Source organism: Thunnus maccoyii, chromosome 23 (assembly GCF_910596095.1).
Source record: "Thunnus maccoyii chromosome 23, fThuMac1.1, whole genome shotgun sequence".
Taxonomy (NCBI): Eukaryota; Metazoa; Chordata; class Actinopteri; order Scombriformes; family Scombridae; genus Thunnus; species Thunnus maccoyii.
The window spans coordinates 24,247,379-24,274,655 of NC_056555.1; the positions used below are offsets into that span (position 1 = coordinate 24,247,379).

General features: G+C 38.3%; 1 protein-coding gene across 1 annotated transcript; it reads left to right on the plus strand.

Annotated features, from left to right (window-relative positions):
* The first annotated feature begins 8,867 nt into the window (after positions 1 to 8,867).
* Positions 8,868 to 25,416, plus strand: nup50 (nucleoporin 50). The gene is made up of 8 exons (XM_042403867.1): positions 8,868 to 9,053; positions 11,404 to 11,482; positions 11,597 to 11,680; positions 11,856 to 12,066; positions 15,740 to 16,423; positions 17,667 to 17,751; positions 19,974 to 20,092; positions 24,311 to 25,416. Exons 2-8 carry the CDS (start codon positions 11,414 to 11,416, stop codon positions 24,508 to 24,510), a joined length of 1,452 nt encoding a protein of 483 aa, XP_042259801.1. The 5' UTR covers positions 8,868 to 9,053; positions 11,404 to 11,413; the 3' UTR covers positions 24,511 to 25,416.
* Positions 25,417 to 27,277: the final 1,861 nt, after the last annotated feature.

Here is a 27,277-nt window from a genome sequence, read left to right on the forward strand (position 1 = left end):
GCATTAAGCTAACTCTGGTGCAGCACATCAGCTGATAACGTTTATGTTGAACACTGTGCATGCTCCCAATAAATACATAAATGAAATATTTAGATGAAAATGTAGATTTTTGTGAGTGAACAGACTTTTCAGGCTTTTATACCTCAGCTTTATGTTTTAAACAAAAAAAAAAAAATCAGTGCGTTTATTGTCAGGCAGCTTTTTATTCAGTGTTAAATGCTGCTCTGACAGGTTTAAACATTTCCTTTCATTTCCCTTTAAGTGCATCTGAAAACCTCTTTTTCTAATCTCACATCACTGCAGCGGTGACGCCGCCGCTCTCGGGCCACTCACTTGTTCTAAAGTTTGAGGATTAAACACGAATGAATTATTAATCAGCATAATTCAATCATCTCAGTCTGATTGTTCTAAACTCCCTTTAGTGTTTGCCAAGCCACTTCATATTAAACCAAACAGACAGTTTGTAATCAAGCGGCTTTAAAGAGTCTGACGGGCAAATTCATTCATCAGATGGATATTTCCCCAGGTGGAGGATCAGCTTCACAGGCGGTTATGAGCTGTGATCCGGAGAGCAGCAGCGGGGAAACGAGAACTCCCCCCAAAAAAAAACATCAGACGACGTGCTGTTAATGCTGCATCCAGCAGCGAAGCATCAAAGACACAATTCATCATATAGCTGCTGCATCTGCATCCCGTCTGGCTGCGGATGACTGCAGGCTGCTGACTGTCCTCCGCGTTTCATTTTATTTATCTCATTTTGTTTTATTTGCAGCCCGAAGTAAACCGTCATTCTCCAATTAGAAACTTTTACATGGTGGATGCTTTAGTGGCAGCGATTTTTCAGTTTATGTTCATGTTTCAGGGTTATTTGTTTACATTATTAATATCATAATAAAGGTATTTTCACCTTTTTTGTGTGGCCAGAATCAAAAACTTCTGGGTTTTGTTGTCGGTGTGTAACAAGTGATAAAGTTTCCTGGCTGGGATGAAGATGTGATGAAGATGTGGATGAAGTTTGATTTAGTGCAGTTTGGACTTTAACTGTTGAGCTGAGCTGCATTTTGGTAAAAGAAAGCTGCATGAAGAGTTTTGGAGAAGTGAAAAGTGTGTCAGCAACTGTAAAATATTAACAGTGTTTGTTTAGACATTCAGCAATAAAACAATGTAAGTTGCAGTGATTTTCTGTCACTGTTGTAAAGATTCACTAGTTTTGCATTATTTTCTCCACTTCCTTTTCCATCACCTGACTTCCTGCCGTCCCTTTTCCTTCTCACTGATCTTGAATCATTTCCCCTGAGCGCTCTAGTCCTGTTTAAACACATCATTCATTCTTTGGTAAGAAGTTTATTTTTTGCGTTTATCCTTAGTTTTGTTGAAACAATATTTCCTTCTCTGTGTTCATTTAATCTTGTATATCTTCTATTTCAGATATAGACCCGTGTGTTGTTCTACAATCCACATGATCAAATAAATATCTTTTCATGGTCTCCTTCATCCTGACCGATGCTCATCACGATAGTTGAACTCCTGGAAGCCTCCTGTTATATAGAAGAAACACAGTTATTAGTGTCTTTTGTCATAATGACACACTTTTGACTCGATCAATGATAAATAATGAATGGACGTTTTATTTTGGTAGCAGTGATGCTCGTCACTGTTCATGTTCAAGTCAAGTTTATTGTCGTCAAAACAGCAAATATACAGTTAGAATGAAACTTCATAAACATCAATATAACAAGACACACGTCGACACGACGAGACCCGTCAAAGGCTGCCAGTTGAATTAATAAATATCATAAAATATAAGAATGGATGTTCCCTTTGACTGATGAACTGTCTGTTTGACTGTTTGAAACTGCAACAGTGTTTATAAAAACTGTTTCCATCAACATGAAAGAGTAAATGAACATCAGTGGAAAGTTAACAGAGGTGGAAATTCTTAACTTCTAACTTAACAATGATGAAGTCAGTGAGTAAAATGAAGGAGTTGCATTAAAATCTGGATTTCAAGAGTTTCATTTTTCACACAAAGCCAATAAAATCATTTTGATTTGTTTTAAACTCTTAATGGACAGAAGAAATTATGAGAATTAAATCAGTTTTTCAAAGTAAAGCTTGTAAATGTGTCTTCCTTTAGTACCATCATCAGCCACTAGAAGGCATTAGCTTGTTTTCCTCCCAGTGGTCCATACAGACTTTCCTCCTCTTCCTCTTCTTCTCTCATAGTTTGTTTTATTGTTTTACTTCCTGTAAAACGTAAAGATAATAAATATTAAAATACATTAAAAATAAATACAAGAGAATCTCTTTTTTTTGTGCTTAAAAGCTTAAAACGTCTTCTCACTTTTCTTTAAATGGAGACGAGATTTTGGATCATTAAGAACATCAGTTCTGCTTCCTTTTAATTTGTCACTGTACTAATTGCCGTCCATATAGCCAGTCAATTAATTCAACCTAATTATAGCTCCATTTGCAAAAGCCTAATTGACATGTAGACCTGTCTGCTGAACGGCCAATTAGAGGAGAGACGCATGAAATATTGCATGCATGAAATAAAATGATGGCAAGATCTTAATGATTTAATCAAATATAATAATTAATTAGAGGCAGGAATGAGATGAGATGATTACTGTAAGAGAAGAAGAAGTGTCTCTTCTTCTTCTTCTTTTTATTCATTCATTCACAAATGTAAACAACAAAAGACCTTAAAGCCTCAAAACACCTCGAAAAGTTTGATTTTATCTTCATTTACCAACAAAATCAATAAAAACTGATAGAAATTAATAAAAGAAACATAAAGCAGGATGAATAAATCATTCAGTCATTCATTCACTCATTTGTTTTTCAAATGAATGAGAGACTGACTGAATGAATGAATCAATAGGTGGATGGATTAACGAATGAATAAGATGAATGAATGAAAAAAAATGAATGAATTAATTAATTAACAAATAATTGAGTGAGTGAATGAAAGAAATAGAATAAGTTATAAATATATCAAAAATGAATGACTGAATGAATGAATCTATAGATTATATGTTGAGTGAACAGATTTGAATGAATAAATACATGAGGTAAATATACTAATTAATATGTGAATGAATGAATGAATGAATGAGTCAATAGAAGTGAATGGGTTATATTATGAGTGAATAGATAAGTGAATAAATGAATGGATTAATACATGGAATCAATGAAGCAGATAAATTAACTAATGAATGAATGGATGAATATGTAAATGGAGGAATGGACCAATGAATGAATTAGCCAATAGATGAATAAATAAATGAATGAATGAGGGAGTGGATGGATAGAATAACCTAAAGTAAATGAACAAGTGAATGTATGGGTAGATGAACTGATGAATGAATGAACATATGGAAAAAAACAAACAGGTAAATGAATGAATCAATGAGTAAACAAGTGAGGGGATGAATATTAGTATGGAATAAATTAATAAACAAATAAATGAATGAATGAAAAGATGAATGGCTTAAAAATATATAGGTGAAAATATATGATAAGTGAATGAATGAATGAATGAATGCATTTAACAGAACTCTTTGTTTCTGTATACATTTAATAAACTCTGCTATGTGGACCTGTTGTCAGCTCTCCTTCGTGTCATCATGAGTGAATGAATGAATGAATGAATGAATGAATGCATTCAACAGAACTCTTTGTTTAGTATTAATGTAATAAACTCTGCTGTGTGGACCTGTTGTCAGCTCTCCTTTGTGTCATCAGGACTGAATGAATGAATGAATGAATGAATGAATGAATGCATTTAACAGAACTCTTTGTTTCTGTATACATTTAATAACCTCTGCTATGTGGACCTGTTGTCAGCTCTCCTTTGTGTCATCAGGACTGAATGAATGAATGAATGAATGAGTGAGTGAATGAATGAATGAATGAGTGAATGAATGAATGAATGAATGCATTCAACAGAACTCTTTGTTTAGTATTAATATAATAACCTCTGCTGTGTGGACCTGTTGTCAGCTCTCCTTTGTGTCATCATGAATGAATGAATGAATGAATGAATGAATGAATGAGTGAATGAGTGAATGAATGAATGAATGAATGAATGAATGAATGAATGAGTGAATGAATGAGTGAATGAATGACTGGATGAATGAATGAATGCATTCAACAGAACTCTTTGTTTAGTATTAATGTAATAACCTCTGCTGTGTGGACCTGTTGTCAGCTCTCCTTTGTGTCATCATGAATGAATGAATGAATGAATGAATGAATGAGTGAATGAGTGAATGAATGAATGAATGAATGAATGAATGAGTGAATGAGTGAATGAATGAATGAATGAATGAATGAATGAATGAATGAGTGAATGAATGAGTGAATGAATGACTGGATGAATGAATGAATGCATTTAACAGAACTCTTTGTTTAGTATTAATGTAATAACCTCTGCTGTGTGGACCTGTTGTCAGCTCTCCTTCATGTCACCATGAATGAGTGAATGAATGAATGAGTGAATGAATGAATGAATGAATGCATTCAACAGAACTCTTTGTTTAGTATTAATGTAATAACCTCTGCTGTGTGGACCTGTTGTCAGCTCTCCTTCATGTCACCTCATTTGCAGTAATCACTGATGTTCGACATCCCTTCACGTCGGCTGATCAATAGCTTATCAGCTGTTCACCGGGGAGACGCCACCTTTGATTCTGCTCACATCTCTGAAGTTTGGCTCCATACGAGCGGGCCCCGCTGAGCTCCGAGGGCCCCGACCGACTCGTTCTGAGCCCCGCCGGCTGCTCCGGGCTTCAGAGGACCCCTGCCGGGAGGTGGGGGGCCTCATAATGAGCTGAGGGGCCCCTCCACCTCATCAACACACTGTAATTCACTCTGCACAGCAGGACGGAGATGATTCAGTTTGAACCGGCAGCCTGTGATGGTGACGGTACACAAATCCTCAACAGGCTGAAGAGAAAAGCTGCTCACACTCACACTGATGCCTGTTGTTATTGATCTGTCAGACCTTTATAGATACTTACAGATGATTGTGTTGACTCGTTTGTTGTGTGTGACAGTTGTGTTTGTCTGTTTGTGTTGTTTGTATTTATTGTTGTGACAGTGTTTATGCTGCTCTTGAGAAATTTTAATCTCAACAAGATTTTTACCAGGTTAAATAAGGACGACGGTCTTTTTTTTTTAATTAATCGATTAATCATTAGTTCTTCAAATGTCTTGTTTTCTATCAACAATCCAAAACTCAAAGATATTCAGTGAACAGTCGTTAAAAATACTGAGAAAAGCAGAAAATCTTAAATTACATTTAAGAATCTGGAAGCAGAGAACGGTCGATGTTTTTGTTCAGTCGATAATCACATTTATTGATGATTCATTTCCTGTCGACGCCACTTCAAACCAGTGAGAAGAGCACAGACAAAACACAAGATACAGAAAATCTCACTTGTAAAAGTCTTGACGTGTGTTGTGACTGTGACGCTGACTGAGATAATAAAGGTTTTCAGAGCTTTTAAGGCTGATTCTGATGTTTTTGTGTCTAAATGTTTTAAAATCCGACTGTTTGTGTCATAAAAACCCCAAAACAAGTCCAATAAAAGTGATTTAGTCAAGTCAAGTCTATTTTATAGTCCCACTATTTATCATTAACAATCAGTCTGTAAACAGTTAATAAACTGTTTATAACTCGTTATAATGTAAATAACGTTATGTTGCTGCTGTATAAACAGATAATGAACGACATCATAGTAAAACACAGCTGTAATAATATGAAATATGTCTGAACATTAATAAACACTTCAAATGTCCTCAGATCAGTTTATAACGACATTATAGTGAGTTATTAACTGATTATTAACTGTTTATTAACTGATTATTAACTGTTTATTAACTGTTTATTAACTGTTTATTAACTGTTTATTAACTGTTTATAAATTCTAAAAAGTTTAAACTTTAATTGAAGTTTTTAAGGCTCCAACTAACAATGATTTTCTGGATTAATTGATGAATCATTTGATCTATAAAACAAGATGCTGGTTATATTGTCTCAGAGTCAAAGGTCTTTAAATGTCTCATTATTCTGATATGAACATGTATGACAAAGAAAAGCATTAAATCAATATATTTGAGAAAAACCTTTTAACATATTTACCCCCCAAAAGATGAATAAAACGATTATTTGATTGTCAAAGTTGTTGTTAATTTAATGTCAATCGACTAATTGATTAATTGACAAATAGTTAAAAGAGCTTTTGAAACAATCAGTCTATTAACTGATCAGTCTATTAACAGAAAATTCAATCGTTTTTGTCATTTTTTTAAGCAAAAATAGCAAATATGTGCTGGTTTCAGCTCCTCAGATGTGATGATTTAATGCTTTTCTTTGTCATATATGACGTCAGCTTTAACTTTAACTTATAACTGGCATTTTTCACTGTTTTCTGATGTTTTATGGACAAAATGAGGAATCAATTAATCGATGTTTGTACTTCTTTAATTTGTGTAAAATAAACTTTAAACTCTGAACGTTAGTTAGAAACTTTCTCTGCCAGATCAAAAATAAAACTCTGCTGGAAAGTGAAAATCTTTTTTAAAAACCTTAATAGAGATAAAACCGGTGAGGAAAAGCAGAGTGCAACGTGTGAGCGCTCTATTTTAAGACTTTAAAGAACCCCTGCTTCACATGTTGGATGGCCTGTTCTCTCCACATTATACAGGTTTTCTCTTTTTTCTGCTGCCAAGTTTTTCCATTTTCTCCTCGCCAGCTGGTCAAGGGTCTCCTGCTGCCGCTAGGGCCCACAGCTCACTTCCTACTTTCTCCGGCACCTGTTCCTATTTGGCAAGGCCGACCGGGGATCCTGAAAGCTTGGAGCCGAGCCATCTGCTGCCCAACTCTGCACCATTTTACCCCCCCCCCCCCCCCCCCCATCCCTCGAGTCGCTGCATGCATCCTGATTTTCTCTTTTTCTCAGCTCTGAAACACACAGCAGTACTGAAAAGTGGAGTAAAGGCTGAAATGGATTGGCTGGCAAATCCCAAAATCACCATTTAGCTGGAGGTTAAATCAAAAGCATGACATGTGGAGCGGAGCCCATTTGCCCCATGCAGGTGAAGTGACTGATAAACTGTCATTTTTCATGTCAAATCACGTAAGTTATTCTGACCTTGACGATAACAGCAACGTCTTTAAACTCTAAGAAGCGTTATTTATCCCATAAATAACGTTTGACCTGTTTACGTTTGAGGAACATGTTTGAATTCAGGCCACAAAATTCTGTGTTAAGAAGTAGAAAACAGTTTAAAAACCTCAAACATATCTCCTGTTTTTAAGATTACACTCTTCCTCTACTAGTTGACAACATTTTCTAACCTAGACGTGACTTTTTTTAACGTCCAATGACAACATTTTTAAACATTTTTACACTATCCGACCCACTGAGCATAAGTCAGAGCTCTAATTGGCCAGCTGTTATGTGTTGAAAGCTCATGCTGCTGCTCTGCAGGTTGGACTTGGTTTAATTTTCAGCTAACACACTGTTTTAAACCTTTAAATTAAAGGTGCCCTGCGGAGTTTTTGGACATTAGTAGCACTATGGAGCAATATTTATACCGGTGGGTTTGTTTTATGGTGCACAAAAACACACAACGTGACACATATTCTGGTTTCCAGCTATTACACTGATCGACAGGTTTGTGTTGAACATTAATGTGCCCACAAAGATAAAGAAGAAGAAGACTGCAAGCTAGCAAGCGTGGATGTAAACAATGCGGGATATATACTATTCAATAAATCATCTCTACAAATGTTTTATGAAGGTAATAGAAAGACGATACACACGATACATGTTGGTGAGAAACACTGTTTGTAAATGTTAATTCTGTTCAAGTGAATTAAAAATCCAATTATAGGCATTAATGTGGATGATTAAATGTAAATATATATAATAGATGTGGGGTAGAACATTATAAAACAGCCACACCAACATGTATTGGAACACAAAACTGCACAAGAGAGCCGATGTCTTTAAATTAAAGTACAACCTGAAAACAAAATGTCAAAGCAAAAAAAACCCAAATAAATAAGCAGAAACATAAAGAAACGGAACAAAAAAATGTACATTTAATTTTTAAAAAATTAATTAATCATATGAAGACAGAATATAATTATTAAATTTATTTACTTTTACAATTTTTGTTTTTACTTTGTGTATAGTGTCATAAATTAATTTTGATTCATCACTTTATCTTTAAAAAAAACAACTACTTTTTTTTTTATTACATTATTACATTATTACATTATTACATTATTACATTATTACACTCCACAGTTGAGTAAACTGTATATTTTATTTCCTGGTCAAAGGTCAGTGTTTTAGATCTAAGTAAATGCAGTGGAGTCAAATTCACAATATTTCTCTCTGAAATGTAGTGAAGAAGAAGTATACAGCAGCATAAAACTGTGACAGTACTGTTACTACTTGGATACCAGTGGTTGAAGAAGTACTCAGATCCTTTACTGCAGTAAAAGTACCAATACAGGGATGTAAAAATACTCCATTACAAGTAAAAGTCCTGCATGGAAAATCCTACTACAATAAAAGTACATAAGTATTATGAGCTTGATGTAGTTAAAGTATTGCAGTAAATATTTCAGTATTTCCCTCTGAAACGTGCAGTACTTCAGTAAATATACTTATTTACTTTCCAGCACTGTTCAACACTCTGTATCAGAATATTTATTACTATTATATATAAAACATGTATTGATATCGAACCAGAATAAATGAATAAATGTAGTCTCTCTGACCCATTTTGTTACGGACTACAACTCCCATGGGAAGTCTTCCTGGCGCGCATGAGCAAAAAAGTGGGGCGCGCAAACTCACGCGGATGTACCGCTATGTAAAATGGCGGCGTGAGAGAGGCTCGTTCAAAACACAGTTCAGTCTTTTACCTGAGAAGGTGTTAAAGTAACGTGAGTGAAGCGGTCTGCGGTACCTGCAGCTGTCTGGGAATCATTCAGAGGGAGAGGTTGGAATTTACATTCCTAGAAAAAGGTACATTTACAGCTTTAAATGTAATACAGGGTGAAATCTGTGTGAGATGCTAATGTTAGCTTCCAGGCGGTGTTTAACATGGCGTTAGCTGCTAGCTGCTAATGTGTGGGCCCGGTTAGCTCAGCAGCTAACAGCCGGAACATGAACATGATGGCAACCGTTTCATTGTCTGTTCGGTTAGTTAAGTGTTACACCGGTTAACTGTTAATCTGACGGGGACGTTTCTCATCATATTCGTAGATTTGATAAATTAATGTTAGTCTGACAGGTCAACTGTTAGCTAACCTCAGATCCTCAGGACAGTTTGGTGTTTCTGTGATGAACAAAACAAAACTCAAATCTGCCTTTTAACAGTTCTGGAAAGTAACTAAGTACATCTACTCAAGTAACTTTACAACTTTACTTGAGTATTTCCATGTGATGCTACTTTCTACATTTCAGAGGGAAATATTGTACTTTCTACTCCACTACATTTATTTGACAGCTTTAGTTACTTTTCAGATGAAGATTTGACACAATGGATAATATAACAAGCTTTTAAAATACAACACATTGTTAAAGATGAAACCAGTGGTTTCCAACCTTTTTGGCTTTTGACGTCTTACAAAAAGCAGTGTGTAGTCGGGGTCACATTTCACATGTCTATGAGTTGTTAACAGCTCCACCAAATAGTGATTTTTCCCTCTAAACTTCTCACATGCTTTCATTTCAATAAATGTTCAAATGATCCAATATTTCAGCAAAAATCAAAGATTAGAGAAAAAGTCCAAAAACTGAAAACAGATTTGTGTATCAGAACTTTGTTTTTTCTTCTTTCCTCTCCCATTAATCATCTCACCACCCCTCAGATTTATCTGCTGACCCTTTGGAGGGGCCCCGACCCCTAGGTTGGGAACCACTGGACTAAACTAGCTAACTGTATATAAAGTAGTGTAAACTAGCTCCACCTCCAGGAGCTACAACAGTAACATGCTGCTCTATGATGTCATAAATCAGGGTCGATGACCTGAAGCCAGTAGAAGTTAAGACTCACAGGTGTCCACGTTAGGACGAGGAGGACATTTCTCTTTGTTTGATAATGTTAAAAGTAAAGTTAGGCTTCCCGACTCATTTTTAAAAAAAAAAAAGAGAGAGCGGCGGTGGCGAGAACAAAGCAGTGAATGAGAGAAATAAAACTTTATTTTCTGATTGTTTCACGGCTTTTACGTTCTAAAGCACAAATAAACAACCGTCAAACACTCAACAGATGATTCACTGTGGAGACAGACGCTCTCTTTTCATTCGTTCGTTCGTTCAGCTCCATGTTTAGTGGACGGTGACTCGTGGAAGCGGACGGGAGGAGCTCGGAGCGAACATGTTCTTTCTCTCACTGTTCTGTCTTAACGAATACATCACTGCAGATCTCTCAGCGTCGTCTCCGGTCTTAACACAACAGTTTATAATCGAGGTCATCTCTACTCGCTGAAATGTTATCATCATAAATTCTGTTCCTTGTCTCCGTATGTTCTCCAAACTATCTGACTTTACACAAAATATGTAGAAACCTACATTTAAACACCATTCACTTACTGATCCAATATGTGCCTAATTTTATATTTTGCATATTTGTGTAATATATCAGCATTACGTATCCATGCAGGACTTTTACTTGTAATGAAGTATTTTACTTGAGTACTTCTTCCTACTGCTTTAATAGATTAAAACGTGTTTTGGGATCGACCCTACTAACATGAACTCTCCAGAATGTTTTTACGACACGTCCACATTTATCTTCTAGTTAATTGGGTCCACGTGATTAAAACTGATACAACAGCGGAGAGGTGTTGGTTCAACTTTAGGGTAATTTTGGAGGCGTTTTATATAAACGGAGCGGTCAGAATAACAAAACATCAACACCTCTCACACACACCTGTGGACACAACGAGACATTTGAGGACGTGTCGCATTTTATAGACCAAACAAATATTCAATTAACTGAGAAAAATAAGCGACAGATTAATCGACAAGAAGGCTGTAACGGTTGTTAGTGTTTGTCATTCTGACGGCAGCAACACTACAGGGTAACCATGGTAACCAGGATACCTTGGCTAAGCCGGCTAGCATACATCCATGAGCATGCTACAGCTAAGTGGTGCACTGCCAAAAGGTTCTGCAGTTAGTTAGAGGATTATTAAACTATTCTGACGGTAATTATTTGGGTCATGAAGCGTATTCTTCGTACGACTTCACGCACCAAACCGTAACATCCGTGCTGTGACGGTTCAGGACGAATACGCGTACCGTTACACCTCTAATCAGCCCTACATAAATGGCCGCCTGCTAACTTCTGCTTCTTTTATTTTGGTGACAGAGCAGGGGGGATGGCGAAGAGGATCGCTGATAAAGAGCTAACGGACAGGAACTGGGATCAGGAGGAGGAGGGAGAGGAGGTGAGTTACTAATAATAATAATAAAATCTGAAATAAATACATTCAAACTGATGCCGTGGTTGAAGAGTTCAGGTCTGTAATGAATCTTAACTCAGTAATGTTATCCTTCATCAGGCCGGGACGTTTTCAGTTGCCAGCGACTCTGTGTTGAAGAACCGGGCGATTAAGAAGGCCAAACGTCGCAACATTGGAGCAGAGGTAAAAGCAGAAATAGTTTAACATCAACTTGTGAATGAAATATTGAACAAATACTCCTTTTATAAAGATTACAAAAAGCTCCAAAACTCACATGTGAAGTAATTTTGAGAATAATTTTAATGGTGAAAAGATTCTAAATGTAAACCAACAGGTTGTCTTGTGTCTTGTGTTTCAGGGTGAAGTTAGCACAGCCTTCAAAGGTTTTAAAGGCTTTTCTATGACGCCGGCGTCTGCAGCGAGCGGAGCCTCCACTCCAACGCTGTTTTCTGGTTTCGGGAACGGCGGAGGCTTTAAAGGTCTCGGAGGTCTGACCAACGGAAACAGCATCGCTCCTCCGTCATTCGGAGGTTTCTCATCTCCTGCTGCGACGTCCTCCGCTACACCTGGTGAGGAGACGCAGTTAGATCACATAAAACACTTCTCGGTTCATCCCGCCAACTTAAAAGTCTCGTACATTCATCAAGTGAGCAACGCTGTTGTTTCCTTGACAATAAAATAGTGTAAAGTCCACATTAGAGGCAGGTAGAGAGAAACTGATAAAGTAGAATCCACACGTCTCGTAGTCTGAGGTAGATCAGTGTTCAGTAGCGCTGTAGTCAGCTGGTCGATTAGTTGGTCGAATAATCTCCGTGTTATTTTCATAAGGAGAAAAGTGCTACATCAGCAGCTTTCCAGGATTAATCCATTATTTCCTGCGGTGGGAGGGACAGACTAACAAATTACCTGTGAACTCGCCCAACCTGATGGAGACTGCTGGGTCTAACTGTACTCAACGTTTACTGAATCTATGTTTCTCCATAATGACACAACGAGAACCACCGCCAGGCCAAAAAAATATTTTTTAATATTTGATATCTGAATGAACATCCATTCATCGACAGCGTTTGGGAGTCTCTGTGCAGCGCTGTTCCGGTACGTGAGTTGACCTCTGTCGTTGCCTGGGAAACCACTGGTCGCGCGGCTCCGTTAAGGAGTATGTTTGCGTAGCGAGCGGGAAAGAGCGAGGAGCAGAGAAGTGACGGTGGATGCGAGCGGAGCAGAGGAAAAGGTTAGTAGTAAGTTGTCAGTCTGGCAGTAAATGTACAGCACAGACTACAGTGTGTCAGTTAATAAATGCTAAAAAGTCACGTCTGTTGTTTCCCCAAATGCTGGAAAAGTAAAAGTAAAGGGAGTTAGCTCCAAAGTTAGCAACAATGGGCTAGCATAACCTGAAGACGCAAAACAGAGAAATACAGAACAGAGAAATGCCCCCCCCCCCCCCCCGCGACTGATCGATTAGTTAAAGATTATGTCCGATTTTAGTCGACCGAGACTTTCTCTGGTTGACTACAGCTTTAGTGTTTAGTGTTTTTTCAGTCTGTTCCTCTCGTAGACGTGACAGTCAGTCAGCTGATCATCCTGAGTCAGGACTTGGAAAAGTCAACCAGTAATTAGTTTGAATAACTTCAGACTCAGCTGTACTGTAATGTGATGACTGTCGTCATACTTGGCCGCCGACGTCCATCCGTCAGCAGTCAGAGAGTCTCTCACTGTTCAGACCGGGTCGTCGCTCCGCTCGTTTGACGCCTTCGCTGTGTCACTTGTGGGGCGGGGCCAATAATCCATTTTCTGATTCAAATCGATCTTCATTGAAATGATCTGATATCGGTTCATAAAATCCTGAGATCAGTCTTAACGATGTTAGTCTTAGTGCAACGAGATCCGGCCTCGTGAGACACTAGTGAACCTCCAATTAAATCAAAAAAACATGGCGGAGCTGCTCCTCTGAAGGCGCCGCCAACCTCAGCCTGAAGCCAGATGTCTGCTCGCATCACGGATTTAAAGACTGTGAAGACGGAAAAGAGCAAAGATGTTGAAAATGGAGGTTTGGCCTGTTGAGAAGAAAGCTCCGGTACTATTTATCTGCTCATTAGCGTGTAGAGGTGCACTGTATTGACTGCTGTTGTGTGTCGGTCATATGAAATACAAAATACAATGAATGTAAAGATTAATATTGTTATTAATGCAGCAGGTTAGATGAAGGGCTGCGTATCGATGGACATAAATAGTAACGATAGTATTGAAAGTTCCTGCGTTTGATCCTTTTTGGTTTTGCTCGCAGCCAATCACGAGCGAGCGTTGTTTGATTTAATGTGACGTGTGATTGGCCGCAGCTACAACCCAAACCGTCTCAAAATCATTTGGACTGGGAGGACTGGTGGCATTTCTATTATCTAATAATCATAATCTGTTGGTATGAGTGTCACTGGGAGGCGTACTGGTATCGGTACTGGTATCATGATGTTTTTAAAGATACCCAGCTCTGGTTAGAAGCTTCTAACTAACAGCATCAGATCTGTGAGAATCTCTTTCATATCAAAGCAGAATCGGTTTTGTAACTGAAGTATCATTAATCGATCGATGGAGTGGAATCGATCAGGGAGATCAATGGTGATGCTGATCACTGGTGTGTTAAACTAGCTGCTGAGTAGCAGCAGCTTCTTCTTTGTTGGTAATTTTGTCGTCTACGTTGTTTCCTCCCAAACCTTCCACACACAGACTGAAACAATAATCAATAATCAGCTCACAGTTTACAGCCGCCGTGTAATATATGCAGCTTTAACTGAGTAACTGCAGACACACAACAGTAACGCTGATGTTTACTGAGACGATATCGGATCATTCATATTAAAATTCATAATAAAACCTTAATTAATGGATTTAGATATTGATTTACTGATATTTAATATGAAGACGGTTGATTCAGCAGATGTTTGTTTCTGATGCACATTTTTCTTTGTAAGATCTCAAGTTTAAAAGTCTTTTTTTTAATCAGCTAAAAACAACAAACGTGTTTTAAATGTTGCTCTACTGGAATATTTATTTTAGTTTTTTACCTGCTGTCAGAGTCGACGTTAGAAGAGCAGCCAGTAAAACGCTGGTTGTTATTAGACCAGCAGGTCGTTAACAACATCAAACATCCTGTCACTTTGTCACTTATAGTGAAAATAAATTATTCTCCTTTCTGTTGGTGTCGTTATAAACTAACACTCTGATTGAATATAAAGATTTATTTTTGTACTTTTTTTTGGAAGATTAAAATTCTTGAATCATTTTGTTTATTTGGCCAAAATTAAAATTCTTTTAAAAGAAATGACAAACAAAAGACAGACAGAGATGCACCGATGTGGATTTTGAGGGCCGATAATAATAATAATAATAATGATAATAATAATAATAATAATAATAATAATAATAATAATAATAATAATAATAATAATAATTACTATTAATCTATTAATCTCGCAGTTGCAAAAATGTGGATAAGTTTTGTATTTACAGTTTATTTTCCCTCGTTTAGTCTTCATCGTCCATAAAGGGAGATTTAATTATTGTAATTTTCTAATTAATGCCAGATCATTTCTTGTTTATTAACAAAAATTTCTTGTTTACAAAAACATTTAAATACCGACTGTTGATATGATTTATTTATAGTTTACAGACACAATAACAAAAACATCGTCCAAAGATGTTAAAGACAAAGAAACATAAAAAATATAACTTAAACATCAATATGAGGCCTAAAGTAATGATGTCATTATAAATGTGTGAATTAATAACCCGACTCCTCCCCCAACATGGCAACCAGTATAAAGAGATAAAAAGCTCCTGGTATCACTGGTCCAGCATCATCTCTGCTTTATTAGAACAATAACGTGTAGTTTAGACTCACAACACGTCGTCTTTTGTCTGATTTACATTATTTTAATTCTCAGTTATATAAAAGCTGAGCGACGCTGTTGACGTGTAACGGAGTTGAAATCTCCATTGTTGGTTTGCTATTAGAGTGTAATGGAGCTGAATCAGCGGGGGTCTGTGTGTTTGTGTCTGGCTGCTCTTTCCCTTCATGTCGTCGTGTCGCCGCAGGGCAGGACGGGGAGGAAGGGGGGGGGGGAGGAGGGGGGGGGGGCTGCAGAGGGGGGAGGGAGGGTCTCTGAGACTCATCTCCTCTCACGTTTCTCCTCCTCTCAGCCTCATCCAGCTGCCATCACACTATAACATCTCTCCCCCTCGTCTCAGGTCTGACGTTCAACGGCCCCGCCTCCGCCAAGCCCACCGATGACATCACCGGCAAGCAGACCAATGGCTCCACCCCGAGCCTGACTCAAAGCTCGAGCTCCTGCAGCAGCAGCAGCAGCAGCAGCAGTGTCAGCAACAAGGAGTACAGCCGGCAGCTCACCGCGCTCAACTGCTCGGTGCGGGACTGGATCACCAAGCACGTGAACGACAACCCTCTGTGCGACCTCAACCCCATCTTCAGGGATTATGAGCGGCACCTGGCCAGCATCGAGCGGCAGTACGGCGCCGGATCTGCCGACGGAGGCTCGGAGGAGAAGAAGCAGGGAGGGATGCTGCCAACCACAGCCACCCCTCCTCCTCCTTCCTCCTCTTCTTCCTCGTCCAGCAGCAGCAGCTCGGCGGCTCCGGCGCCGGCCGCCGCTTTGTTCTCCTTTGGCAAAGATACGACGGGAGACTCAGGCCGGGACAAAAGCGCCGCCGCTCCGATCCCCGCCGGCGTCACGTTTAACTTCGGTCAGAAGGTGGACAGCTCGGCTCTGGGCTCCTTAGGCTCCAAATCGACGCCTCCCAGCTTCTCCTTCTCCTCCAGCGCCTCCTCCAGCCAGAGCTCCCTGTTCGGGGCTGCCGGCTCTGCCGCTCCGCTGTCCTTCAGCGGGAAGAAAGCCGAGGACGCTCAGCCTGCAGGTACGCAGACAGAAAACACAGTCATGTCCTGAAACTCAGGGAGCAGAGAGACTCAAATCTCTCATTCCTTAATTCATAGTTGACATTAATTCTTCATCAGCAGCACAAGAAGCTGAAAGAAACTCTGATGAACTACTAATAAACATTTCTGTCATCGCAGGTAGAATCAATGAACTGACAAATATTTGCTGCTTGTTTTTTATCATATATGATAATAGATTAAATATTTTGGATTATAAGGACGTCACGTTGTGTTGGATGTTTGTTTATTTGTTGACAGTTTCAGCCCCAAATTGTTTGTTTGTTTGGTCTTAAAATGTCAGAAAAGAAGTAAAAAAAATGCTTTAAAATGTTTAGTTTCTAAACCGAAATGTTTACAGTTTACAATCATATAAGACAAAGAAAAACAAGAAGCTTTCTCTGAAAATAAAATCAACTGTTAATTAATTGATCTAATTGTTTCAGCTCCGATTTTAATCAGTTTGAATGATCAGGTTGAGCTTTAATTTTATTTATATGAATCTGTTTGTAATCGACACAAGTGGATGAAATAATCTGGATTAACAAAATAATTGATTATTATTTTCCTCATTGATGAATCTGTTTGTTGTTTTCATTATGAACAGATTAAAACGTTTCAGACTGAACTCAAATATTTTCAGTTTACCTTCATAAAAGAAAAATTAATCATTAATAATCGATCGACTAATCATTTCACAGCAGAATATTAACGTTTTATTAGGTTTAATGTGCAGATGATTAAAATAACATTTAAATAAATAAGATTGAAAGAATTTAGATACAAACTGCAGCATGAAAGCAGTGAAACTGTGTGTCTGGTCTCCTTTAATGGTTAAATAATAAAGTTTTAAGATTTTAAGTCTTATTTAAATTTGTCCTAATTAATAACTAATTAGGTGAAAGCAGGTTTTCCCGTCTGACATCAGAGACAGTTAATGAGTCTGATCGTCTTGTGTCGTTATTAAAACTGTCAATCAAAGAGTCGTTGTAGGGCTGCAGCTGACGGCCACGTTCATTATCAATAAATCTACAGATGTATCGTTCAGGGATGATCTTAAAATCTCTTTATTTTGTCCGACCAACAGTTTAAAACCCCAAAATATTTAATTTCCTGTCACAGAAGAACAAGAAAAACAGAAAATGTTCAAGGAGATGGAATCTGGATTGTTCCATTTTATAATAGCTGATCAATCGATCAATGAAAATGTTTTTCTTTTACTAGACGAGAACGGAGACGAAGATTCGGAGGAGCCGCCGAAACCTGAGATCAAAGAGGTTCAAGAGGACGACGCCTTTTACTCAAAGAAGTACGTCTGATGGTTTATTCACGTTTATTCAAACAGCTGAAGTCAGTAAATGAACATATTGAACCTGCTGCAGGAAGCTTTTATTGATTCATGTTGTTGTTCAGACAGGAAAACATCTTGACTTTAATTTGTGGTTTTTTTAATCAGTCGGTTGTTTGAGTCTTTAACTGATTTTCCGGCTTTTGTCGTCTTAAAACAAAACTATATTTATATATAAAACCTCATCACAGGTTTATTATGTCAGAGTTCAACCAAAGTCTTTTCAGTTTGTTTAATTTGTTTAATTATCTACAAGATGTTTATGTGTTTGTTGTGGCCGATAAGATACAATAACTGATACTTTTATTATTACAAATGTTGTGAAGATGATGATTAATATATATTTAGACTTTTTTTCTAATACAGCACCGATGTTTACAGCTTTCACCCTCCGTACAATAACGATATATTTATTTATTGTTAACTTGCAACCAGTTTACCTTTTTTTTTAATCTGTAGACTAATTAACATCTGACATGAGGTCGTTATTGATAGAAAGGCTGCAGGTCTTTAACGATTAACTGGTAAATTCAGTTTATTTTAAAGGTGCAGTATACAACATTCAGCCTCGCTAGATGTCGCACTAGAGCCCCAGCACTTCTTGGTTTACGTAATAAATAAATAATAAATAATAAAGTTTGGGGGGAAGCAGAAGCAGAATCTGAACACACAGCTCATGAAACTCAGACCGAACTCTTAAACTACGCAGCGCTGATCAATGAGGGATCAAGATTCTGTTACTGCGTCGCCTTTCAGGAACATATTTTAGTGTTTAGCTGTGATATGATAAAGTTTGTGACGCGGCCGAGGACTCACATGCACGCTCACATGCACGCTCACATGCACGCTCACATGCACTAACATGCATGGCGGGACCGGCTGTCCAAACGAGGAACAGATGAGCTCCAACAGGGAGCGTGACTTCATTCTCTGCTCAGGACGCCGTTATATCTTTACATAGCCAACAGTTGTTTGCTGCCGTCTAGTGGGGCTGAGTCGTTTATGTTGGCTAATTAGACTCATTCGTTACATACAGAGCGTGTTTGTAACAGTTCACTATTAGCATAACGAGCTACGTGTAGCTGTAACACATAGCGGCTGCAGACGTCGTATTTAAGTTTATGTTCTGCTTGTTTGATAAATAATTCGTACCGCCTCCCGTACCCCTAAATTCCACCGGGCTCGTGTGAACCGCGTTCCGGCTCCGACGCGGCCGCAGGAGCTGATTGTGGCCGATTCCACCGGGCGCGCCGTGGCGTGTTTCAGAAGCGTCTTTCCGCTCTGCTGCGCTAAAGATAGGCGCCTCGTCTATTTTTTACGGAGGCCGCGTCAAGCAGCACAGAGCAGATCGAGCTGGGCAGGAAGTCAAACACAGAAACAGCATTGAATATCTGGTCCATTTTCAAAATAAAACACCCTGTGCAGACTCCTGGTCATATATCAACAATAAACGCAATTAAAACAGATGAATAAAGAAATCCTTTAACTACGTAGCCTAATTAACCACAGCAGAAGCACAATAATCAAGGAAAATGACCAAATCAACGAAAGCTGAGCAAGTTAACAAAATTGGACAGTTTAGTTGCCCTGCTACTGCAGTAATTACGGTAGCCTTAAGGGACTTTATCAGCTTTGACTAGGCTGCTGTAATTACTGTAGTAGGAGTGCAACTGACTTTAAACGGCGGAAGGCTTCCCCGCAGTGAAGACGCTCCGCTTCTGACGCGCTCCCGGTGGAATAGGGCGCCGTGCAGAGGACGGAGCAAAACCGCGTCGCAGCCGGAACGCAGCGCACATGCGCCTGGTTGAATCCCGGGGTTAAAGCCAGATGTTGTTGCACTTACAGCAGCGAGCAGTCGACTGGAGTAAAGTACAACCTAAAGTCTGTTTCATCGTGTGCGAGTGTGCGTAGAGGTGAAACACTGAGGACTGTAATGATAGAGGAGTCTTCAACCACAGAATAGTCTGAAGGGAAATAAAACTCAGATTTGTTTAACAAGATGACATTAAATAAACATGAGATTTTAGCCGCCGTGCTGTAACATCGTCCAAACATCACAAAACTGAACCTGGATCCGTTTTATTTCTCAGTTTGTGAATCATGACTCAGCGTTTTTAATATATTCTAACTTGCTGTGTGTTTGTTGTTGTTGTTGTTGTTGTTTTTGTTGTTGTTGCCGTCAGGTGTAAAATGTTCTACAAGAAGGAGTCTGAGTTCAAAGAGAAAGGAGTGGGAACTCTGCACCTCAAACAGACAGCGGACGGAAAAACTCAGATGATCATTCGCGCCGACACCAATCTGGGTAAAAACATCTGAGGACACGTAGAAACTGCAAACACACTTCACATCCACATGTTTGTTGTTTGATTATCGGCTCATTTTAACATCATCACTGATTTAAAAAAAACACAAACAGGTTTTTAAAATTCTTCAATAAACAATCTCTTATAATAATAATAATAATAATAATAATAATAATAATAATAATAATACTCCTCTTTTGTAATAATAGTAGCAGTAATAATGATATTTAAATATCAATTTTAAAGAAGGTTGTTTACAAAGTGCTTTACATTGTCTGCACATTTATAAACAAAACACAACAGAAGCACATTTTTAAATTAAAGTGATTAAACAGTCGAGTGATGAAGGGATGGATAGAGTATGCAGGAGAGCTAAAAGATAAAAAAAAACGTCTATTAATCTGAAGTTTGATCATCAAAGTTTGCTAATTTTATCTTTTTATTTTGGTTGTTGGTATTAATCTTAAATTTACTGTCAGTGAACAGTTACGGAGGTAAAATCTGTCTCAGTTCCTCAATGAAAACTTCAGATTAAAGCTGCAACGATTAGTCAATTAATCAATTAGTTGAATGACAGAAAATTAATCATCAACTATCGAATAATCTTTTTAGTTTCAAACGTTTTGTTGCTTTTAGCTTCTCAGATGTGACGATTTAATGCTTCTCTTTATATTCTTTATAATATTTTTGGACAAAATAAGACACTTAAAGATGTAACTTAGAGTCCATTCTCACTATTTTCATACATTTTATAGGTAAAACCTTTAATTAATTAATTGATAAAATAATCAGCAGATTAATCAATAATGGAAGTTATAGTTGCAGCCTGACGTTTTTCTTTTTCTACAGTTTTACTTCTTGATTTGTTTTTGTTGGAGGAAGACGGTAAATGTTCACATCAGAATATCGATTCATCTGATGATTATTTTCTACAATCAGACTAAAGGACCACAGAAAGGCATCATGGGTAAAGTAAAATGCTTGACATCAGGTAGAAGAAGATGGGTCAGTAAGTGTTTTATGTCTTAGAGGTCGTCATGATCTGTGACTCCACCACTGACAGAAACAACGTCATTACTGTCTTGATTCGTTTTTTTTAGTCTATAAACTGTCAGAAAATGGTGAAAAATGTTCAGTTTACTGTCACACAGGACCAAAGAAACCAGCTAATATTCACATTTAAGAAGCTGAAATCAGAGAAATTTTGCTTTTTCCTTCTTTAAAAAATGAAAACAATAAATCGATTTTAACAAAATAGTTTCCTGTTGATAAATTAATCATCTAGTCGTTGCAGCTCTTCAAGATAAAACCCACATACAGTTAATAAAAAAACTAGAAACATTCTCCTCTTGTTAAACCCCAGAAAACCTGAAAGATGACAAATAATTTAAATACATCTTAATATTCAAAAGTCAAATACGTTTCCAAAAAAAAAACAAATGAGGAAAGGAGGCCTTTTCCTGTTTTCCATCAGATGAAGCTGATCTGTGATGGAACAGCTCCTCCTGCTGGACAAACACAGGAACTGCTGGTTCCTGAACGTCTGCTACAAACACACACGGGTTCTCATTTAAAGGCTTCAGAGTATTTTAAACGTGTTGAATCCAGTATCATTAGAGGTTTATCTCTGTATTTTAACTCAGCAGTGGCTGTTAAACTGCAACAATCAGGTTTTATATTTTCTGAAACGTGTTCGCTCGACCTCGATGTCTCTCTAACCTGTAATCTCCACAATCCTGTTACATAAAACACGAGTTTTTCTCCTCCAGACGTCTCTCAAGACAGGAAAACAAAAAAAAAAAAAACCAAACAAAGGAAACAGATTTCCTGCAGTCCAGCAGGAATGCAGTCATGTAGTTGCCATGGTAACGCTGCTCCTGCTCAGGTTAAACCAGTCTTGAATTTTTTTTTTTTTTTTATAGTTTTGTTATCAAAACTGTCTGGTGGAAAATCAGAGAAAGAGGGGGCGTACGTTTCTGACATTTTATGGGCGAAATGAAAAATGAGGTTATTTAAAAACAATAAAAAAAACATTTGAAATGGTTTAAATGTGTCGACATGTCGGGAGATTGTTTATGGCAGGAACAGCCGAGGCTTCTAACAGCTTAATGAAAGCTCTGAAAGGAGCTGAAGTGCCAAATTAAAGTCCTGAAATGAGAAATTTCATCACAATGTTAATTTTGTTTGTATCTAAACTTCAAGCACTGAACAAAGTGGAAGTGGAAGTATTGGTTTAAGTCAAGTTAAAGTGAAAGTTATGAAAGGAGTTGAAGTGCTGAAAGTTTCATTACAAGATTAATTTAGAAACAAAGTAAGTTTTATCTGAACTTTAAGCGTCATGTTAGGATGAGTGACGTTCAAGTGTTTAAAGGAGTTGAAGTGTCAAACTGAAGAATAAGAAGTGTTGTTACAATTTAAATATAGTGATGAGATCAAGTTGTAAGTGAGTTTTATTTGTTTTGCTCTTATAGACATAAATAACAAAGACGTAATACACATTTAAAAAGAAAGAAAACATAGAAGATGAAGTGACCCAAGACACAAGATTAAAAAGTGCAAAACACACAATATAACAATGAACATTATGAAATGCTGATACGCTGGTCTAAACAGGTGTGTCTTTAGCTGCTCAGTCACCACAGGTCTTAAGGCAAGTTTAGCATGTCTGACCTTAGAGAGCGCTAAACTGGAAGTTGCAGTGGAAGTTATGAAAGGAGTTGAAGTGCAAAAATGGAAATCCTGAAATGGAAAGTAAGTTGTATCTAAAGTTTAAAGTTATAATATGCAGCATTTTCCTAACAAAAACAATTTATAGACTCATATAAAAATAATCCCCTTCAATCATCACTTATGACCCACCAGAAGTGCGTATTTATCTGCAGAGTCGCTGCCTGTATTTTCTTATTATTTCGCTGTGTTCGGGGCGTTTCTGGGCGCCTTTTTGAGTGTGTCGTCTCCATCCAATAACAGCACAGGGTGCGAGGTCTCTCTGCTCTCTGTGTCATGGATGTATGAAGAGCAGCAGGTCTGTGTGTCTGTTGACTGAGGGCGGAGCTGAGCTACACACAGAGCAGAGCAGAGAGGCCGCAGCAGACAGGAAGAAGCTCTGCATTCACACTAAATCCGGCAATGCGGAGCCTTCAAAATAACATTTTATTTCTCTGATTCACTGCCTTGTTCTTGCTAGCGCCGCTCGCTCTTCATTCACTCTCTAGCTCACTTGACCACCGCTGCTCTCTCTACATAGTATACTAGAGATGCACGATATTGGATTTTTGCCGATATCCGATATTTCCAACTCATTGTGGCAGATACCGATATATGCACATATTTTTTTCAGCTGGCTGAGGAGACTATTATGCATGCAAGCATAAGTATGATCAAGAAAGACAATATATGAAGACTGGATTCAGGAGCTCAGCATTAAAACTGTAACGAACCTGCCAAGTGGGAGCAGCAGTAGAGTTTTCTTTGAGTTTATTAGACAGACAGGATTAATGTGCAGGATTTAATCTCTGGTCCACACTCCGGAGCAGAAGGTGGCGGTAATGCACCTCATACGCTGGTTGCCAACCGCCGTTATAAACCAAAAAGAAGAAGATGAAGTTTGTTATTTTTCAAACAGAGTGGTACATCCCGTCAGCCGAAGGATTTCTTATCTGTGCAGCTCCTCAATGGACTGTTTCACCCCGTCAGACCTGCTGCTTCTTCCCACTTTAACCTGAATAACAAACCACATAGAGAACTGGGGCTAACGTTAGCTGGGAGGCTAGCGGAGTGTTAGTCGCAGCATGACCGGAGGAAAGCACAGCCAGCTAGCCTCTGCTAGCCTCCCAGCTAAAGTTAGCCCCAGTTCTCTATGTGGACCACCGAGCCCCGGTTTGTTATTCAGGTTAAAGTGGGAAGAAGCAGCTGAGTGAAGAGCAGCCTGCAGAGGAAACACCGGGACCGTCAGGGTGAAACAGTCCATCAAGGGAAGCACAGTCAGGCGGCGGAGGAGATGGCGACATATCAGCCTCTCATAATCGGCAGAATTCGCCGATACCGATGACGTGCCGGTAATATCGTGAATCCCTATAGTATACCTTTAAACACATTGAAGGGGAAGTTTCATTTGAAGTTGGAAGCTACAAAAGGAGTTTAGAAACTAGAAACTTTGATGATGATGGTTCTGGGAAAGCAGTCGTATTAAAACTGTTTTTCTTCTTCATCTTTAGGAAACATCCTGCTGAACATCATCGTGCAGGCGTCCATGCCGTGCTCCAGAGTCGGTAAGAACAACGTGATGGTGGTTTGCGTCCCCAACCCGCCCGTCGACGACAAGAACCCCACCAGCCCCGTCCCCCTCCTCATCCGGGTCAAGACCGCAGAGGACGCCGACGAGCTCCACAAGACCCTGGAAGAGAAGAAAGGCTGAATCCAGAGCTTTTAGCAGACTTCACCTGGTCATCCTCTGCTGTCCACCGGTCCGAACCTGACCACGCATCGACCTCATCACGCCGGTTTTACCCACAAACACACACACACACACACACATTTGTACTTAACTCACCTGATAATTCAGCTGTTTTGTCGCCTCCCTCTCAGTTCCTCATAATAAATTGGTCGTCATACTGTGAAATATTTTTGTTGTTTTTTTTTAAATCACAAATATCAGAAGCAGGTGGTCGCTCGTTGACTCGGCTACATTCCCTCTGGTTCGACGCTGCTGCTGCTGTTGTATTAGAGAAACAGAACGATGTATCTTATCAGTCTCAAGCGTTTTTAATTTTTTTTAAAAAATTTGGTCGTCGAGTGACTGAAAGTCGAGTGTGAATCCAGACGAGTTGTTGTGCGAGGAGCTTCTCATCTGCGATCCTTACCACTGAGTTTTGTTTTTTTTTTTTTTTTGGAGGGGGGAAACCTCCAAATAAAAGTCCAGTCAATTTGGTTTTACAAATTAAATACTTGCAGTAACAGTTAATATTTTAATGAAAGTGTCGAGGATGAAGAGGTTTCCTTCCTCTGAGTGTGTCTGCTGAGTGTTTTTTTTTTTTTTTTTCGATCTGGAAACTATTTATTGTGTCGGCAGGATTTGTACTTTCACTGATTGAACCTGGTGTGAATGTTTCCCCTGAAGAGCTTCTTAAAAAACAGTGTAGAAGGGAAGTGTGTGTAACAGACCAGTTATTATATTTTATTTTTTCTGTAAACATGGACTCTGTTCTTTTTTTCCAAGTGTCCTTTGTGTGGCCTTCAGTCCGGCCTTCCAGATGAGGCCTGCTGTCATCGTCTGAGAACATTTGTAAAGACATTTATTGGGGAATAAAAGGAAACAAATGAACATGGCTGCTGCTTTTTAATTTCTGTGGTTTTATTTTTACTTTCAGCTCCACGAAGGATTTTACTTGCTCCTATAACAAATAGTTTTATTAGTGGTTATCAAATAACGACAAAGACTAAAGTTAATCGTCATGTTTAATCTTTATTTAAGTAAATGAAACAGAACACAGAGTGTCATAGATGCCAAGCAACAAACATCCTTACATATTGAAAGCGTTATGACCCATCTCCTAAATTACATTGAACACTAAACTCTTCTGATCAGCCCAGTTGCTTTCAGATACTGGAATAGACTCTCGAACCTGATGGTAAATACATTTTCAGACTCATTTCTTCCAATCAAAGCTTCCTGATTTCCCCCTTTAACGTCTCTCGTTCTCCAGAGTATTTATGAAATATTACACGTTCCACTGATTCCTCTGTTTGACAGAGCTCACGTCATCCTGAGGGATGTTTGTTTCCTACTCCACTCTTGATTGGCCATCGGCGTGTGCGAGTAACGCTTTACTTCACCTGGGCCAAACCTTATTGTTGAACCATGCAGTGTCCTCAAAATCACACAAATATCGTTCGTTCGCTGCTGATATCTGGAAACTTTAGTTTGAAAACATCAGCAATGAGCTGAAGAGGAGCTCCAACCAAATCACAGAGTAACTTAATTTTGTCTCAATATTTCAGGTGGAGCTGCAAACCATTAAAAGAAACGATTGAAAGAAAATTCATCGGCAATCGTTTTAGTCATTTAAGGGAGAAAAAAAACAAACATTTTCTGATTGCTGCTTCTCAAATGTGAAGATTTGAAGTTTTTCTGTGTCATATGACAGTGAACTGAATATTTTTGGACTGTTGATCAGACAAAAAAAGACATTGAAGGCGAAAGCTTGAGCTGTAAGAAATAAAAACAGGTATTTCTGTCATTTTGCAGACTAAAGAGAATAAAGCTCAAAACAGAGCTGCAATGATTAGTTGATCAACAGAAAATTAATCACCAACTATTTTACAAAATTAAATAATCATGTAAGTGTTTTTTTTGACCAACAATGCCAAATATTTGATGGTTCCAGCTTCTCAAATTGCTTTTGTGTATTTTCATGTAATTTGAATATTTAGGTTTTAAAGATGTCTCCTTGGGTTGTGGAAATTTACAGAATTTTTCACTATTTTCTCACATCTTATAGACTAAATAATAGATTGAGACAATAATTGTTAGTTGCAGTCCTCATTTCAGGGTTTTAATTGTGTCAGAGTTTATGGGTTTTAACCTTTTTTTGTACCAGTGTGTGAGGGAGCCTCTTGAATATAGAAACTGGAAGACTTATGCTGCCCTCTGCTGGTCACAGAGTGCTGAGTCAGGGCGGTTACCACATGCTAATTATTGCTATGGAGGAGCTAGCTTTAGCCAGGGACATGTGCTCTTGCTGACTTTGTCCTGTGTGTGTGTGAATACCAGAAAAACCACACTCACATGTCCTGATACAGCAAGAGTGAAAATTGGTTGATCAATAAAGGCACCTGTAACACACCCATAATCTTCACATACTAAAACCAGTAACTGATTGAAGGATCCTTCATCCTTCTTTATAATCACAGATTGTTTTTATATTGACAGTTAGGTCGCAGTCTCGCAGATCAGGGTGAGGAGGAAAGAGGCAAAGCAAAAAGTCTAACAAAAAAGAAAATGAAAGGTATTTTGTGTTATTTTATTGCGGTTATTTACTTAATTTTAAAAATCCGGGTATCTCTGAAATTTCAACTTTTCCTGAACTAAGAAAAAAAAGCTTTGTATCGATGCATTTTTCCACTAATCCAATGGGTTTCTAATGATTCATGTAATAGCTTAAGAAGGAGAAGAAATACTTCAT

Bases quoted from the DNA above. Each gene is read 5' to 3' on its own strand.
- nup50 (XM_042403867.1), top strand. From the start codon at position 11,414: ATGGCGAAGAGGATCGCTGATAAAGAGCTAACGGACAGGAACTGGGAT. The intron at 16,424-17,666 runs GTACGCAGACAG...TTCTTTTACTAG, and splicing joins CGAGGACGCTCAGCCTGCAG to ACGAGAACGGAGACGAAGAT. The intron at 20,093-24,310 runs GTAAAAACATCT...CTTCATCTTTAG, and splicing joins TCGCGCCGACACCAATCTGG to GAAACATCCTGCTGAACATC.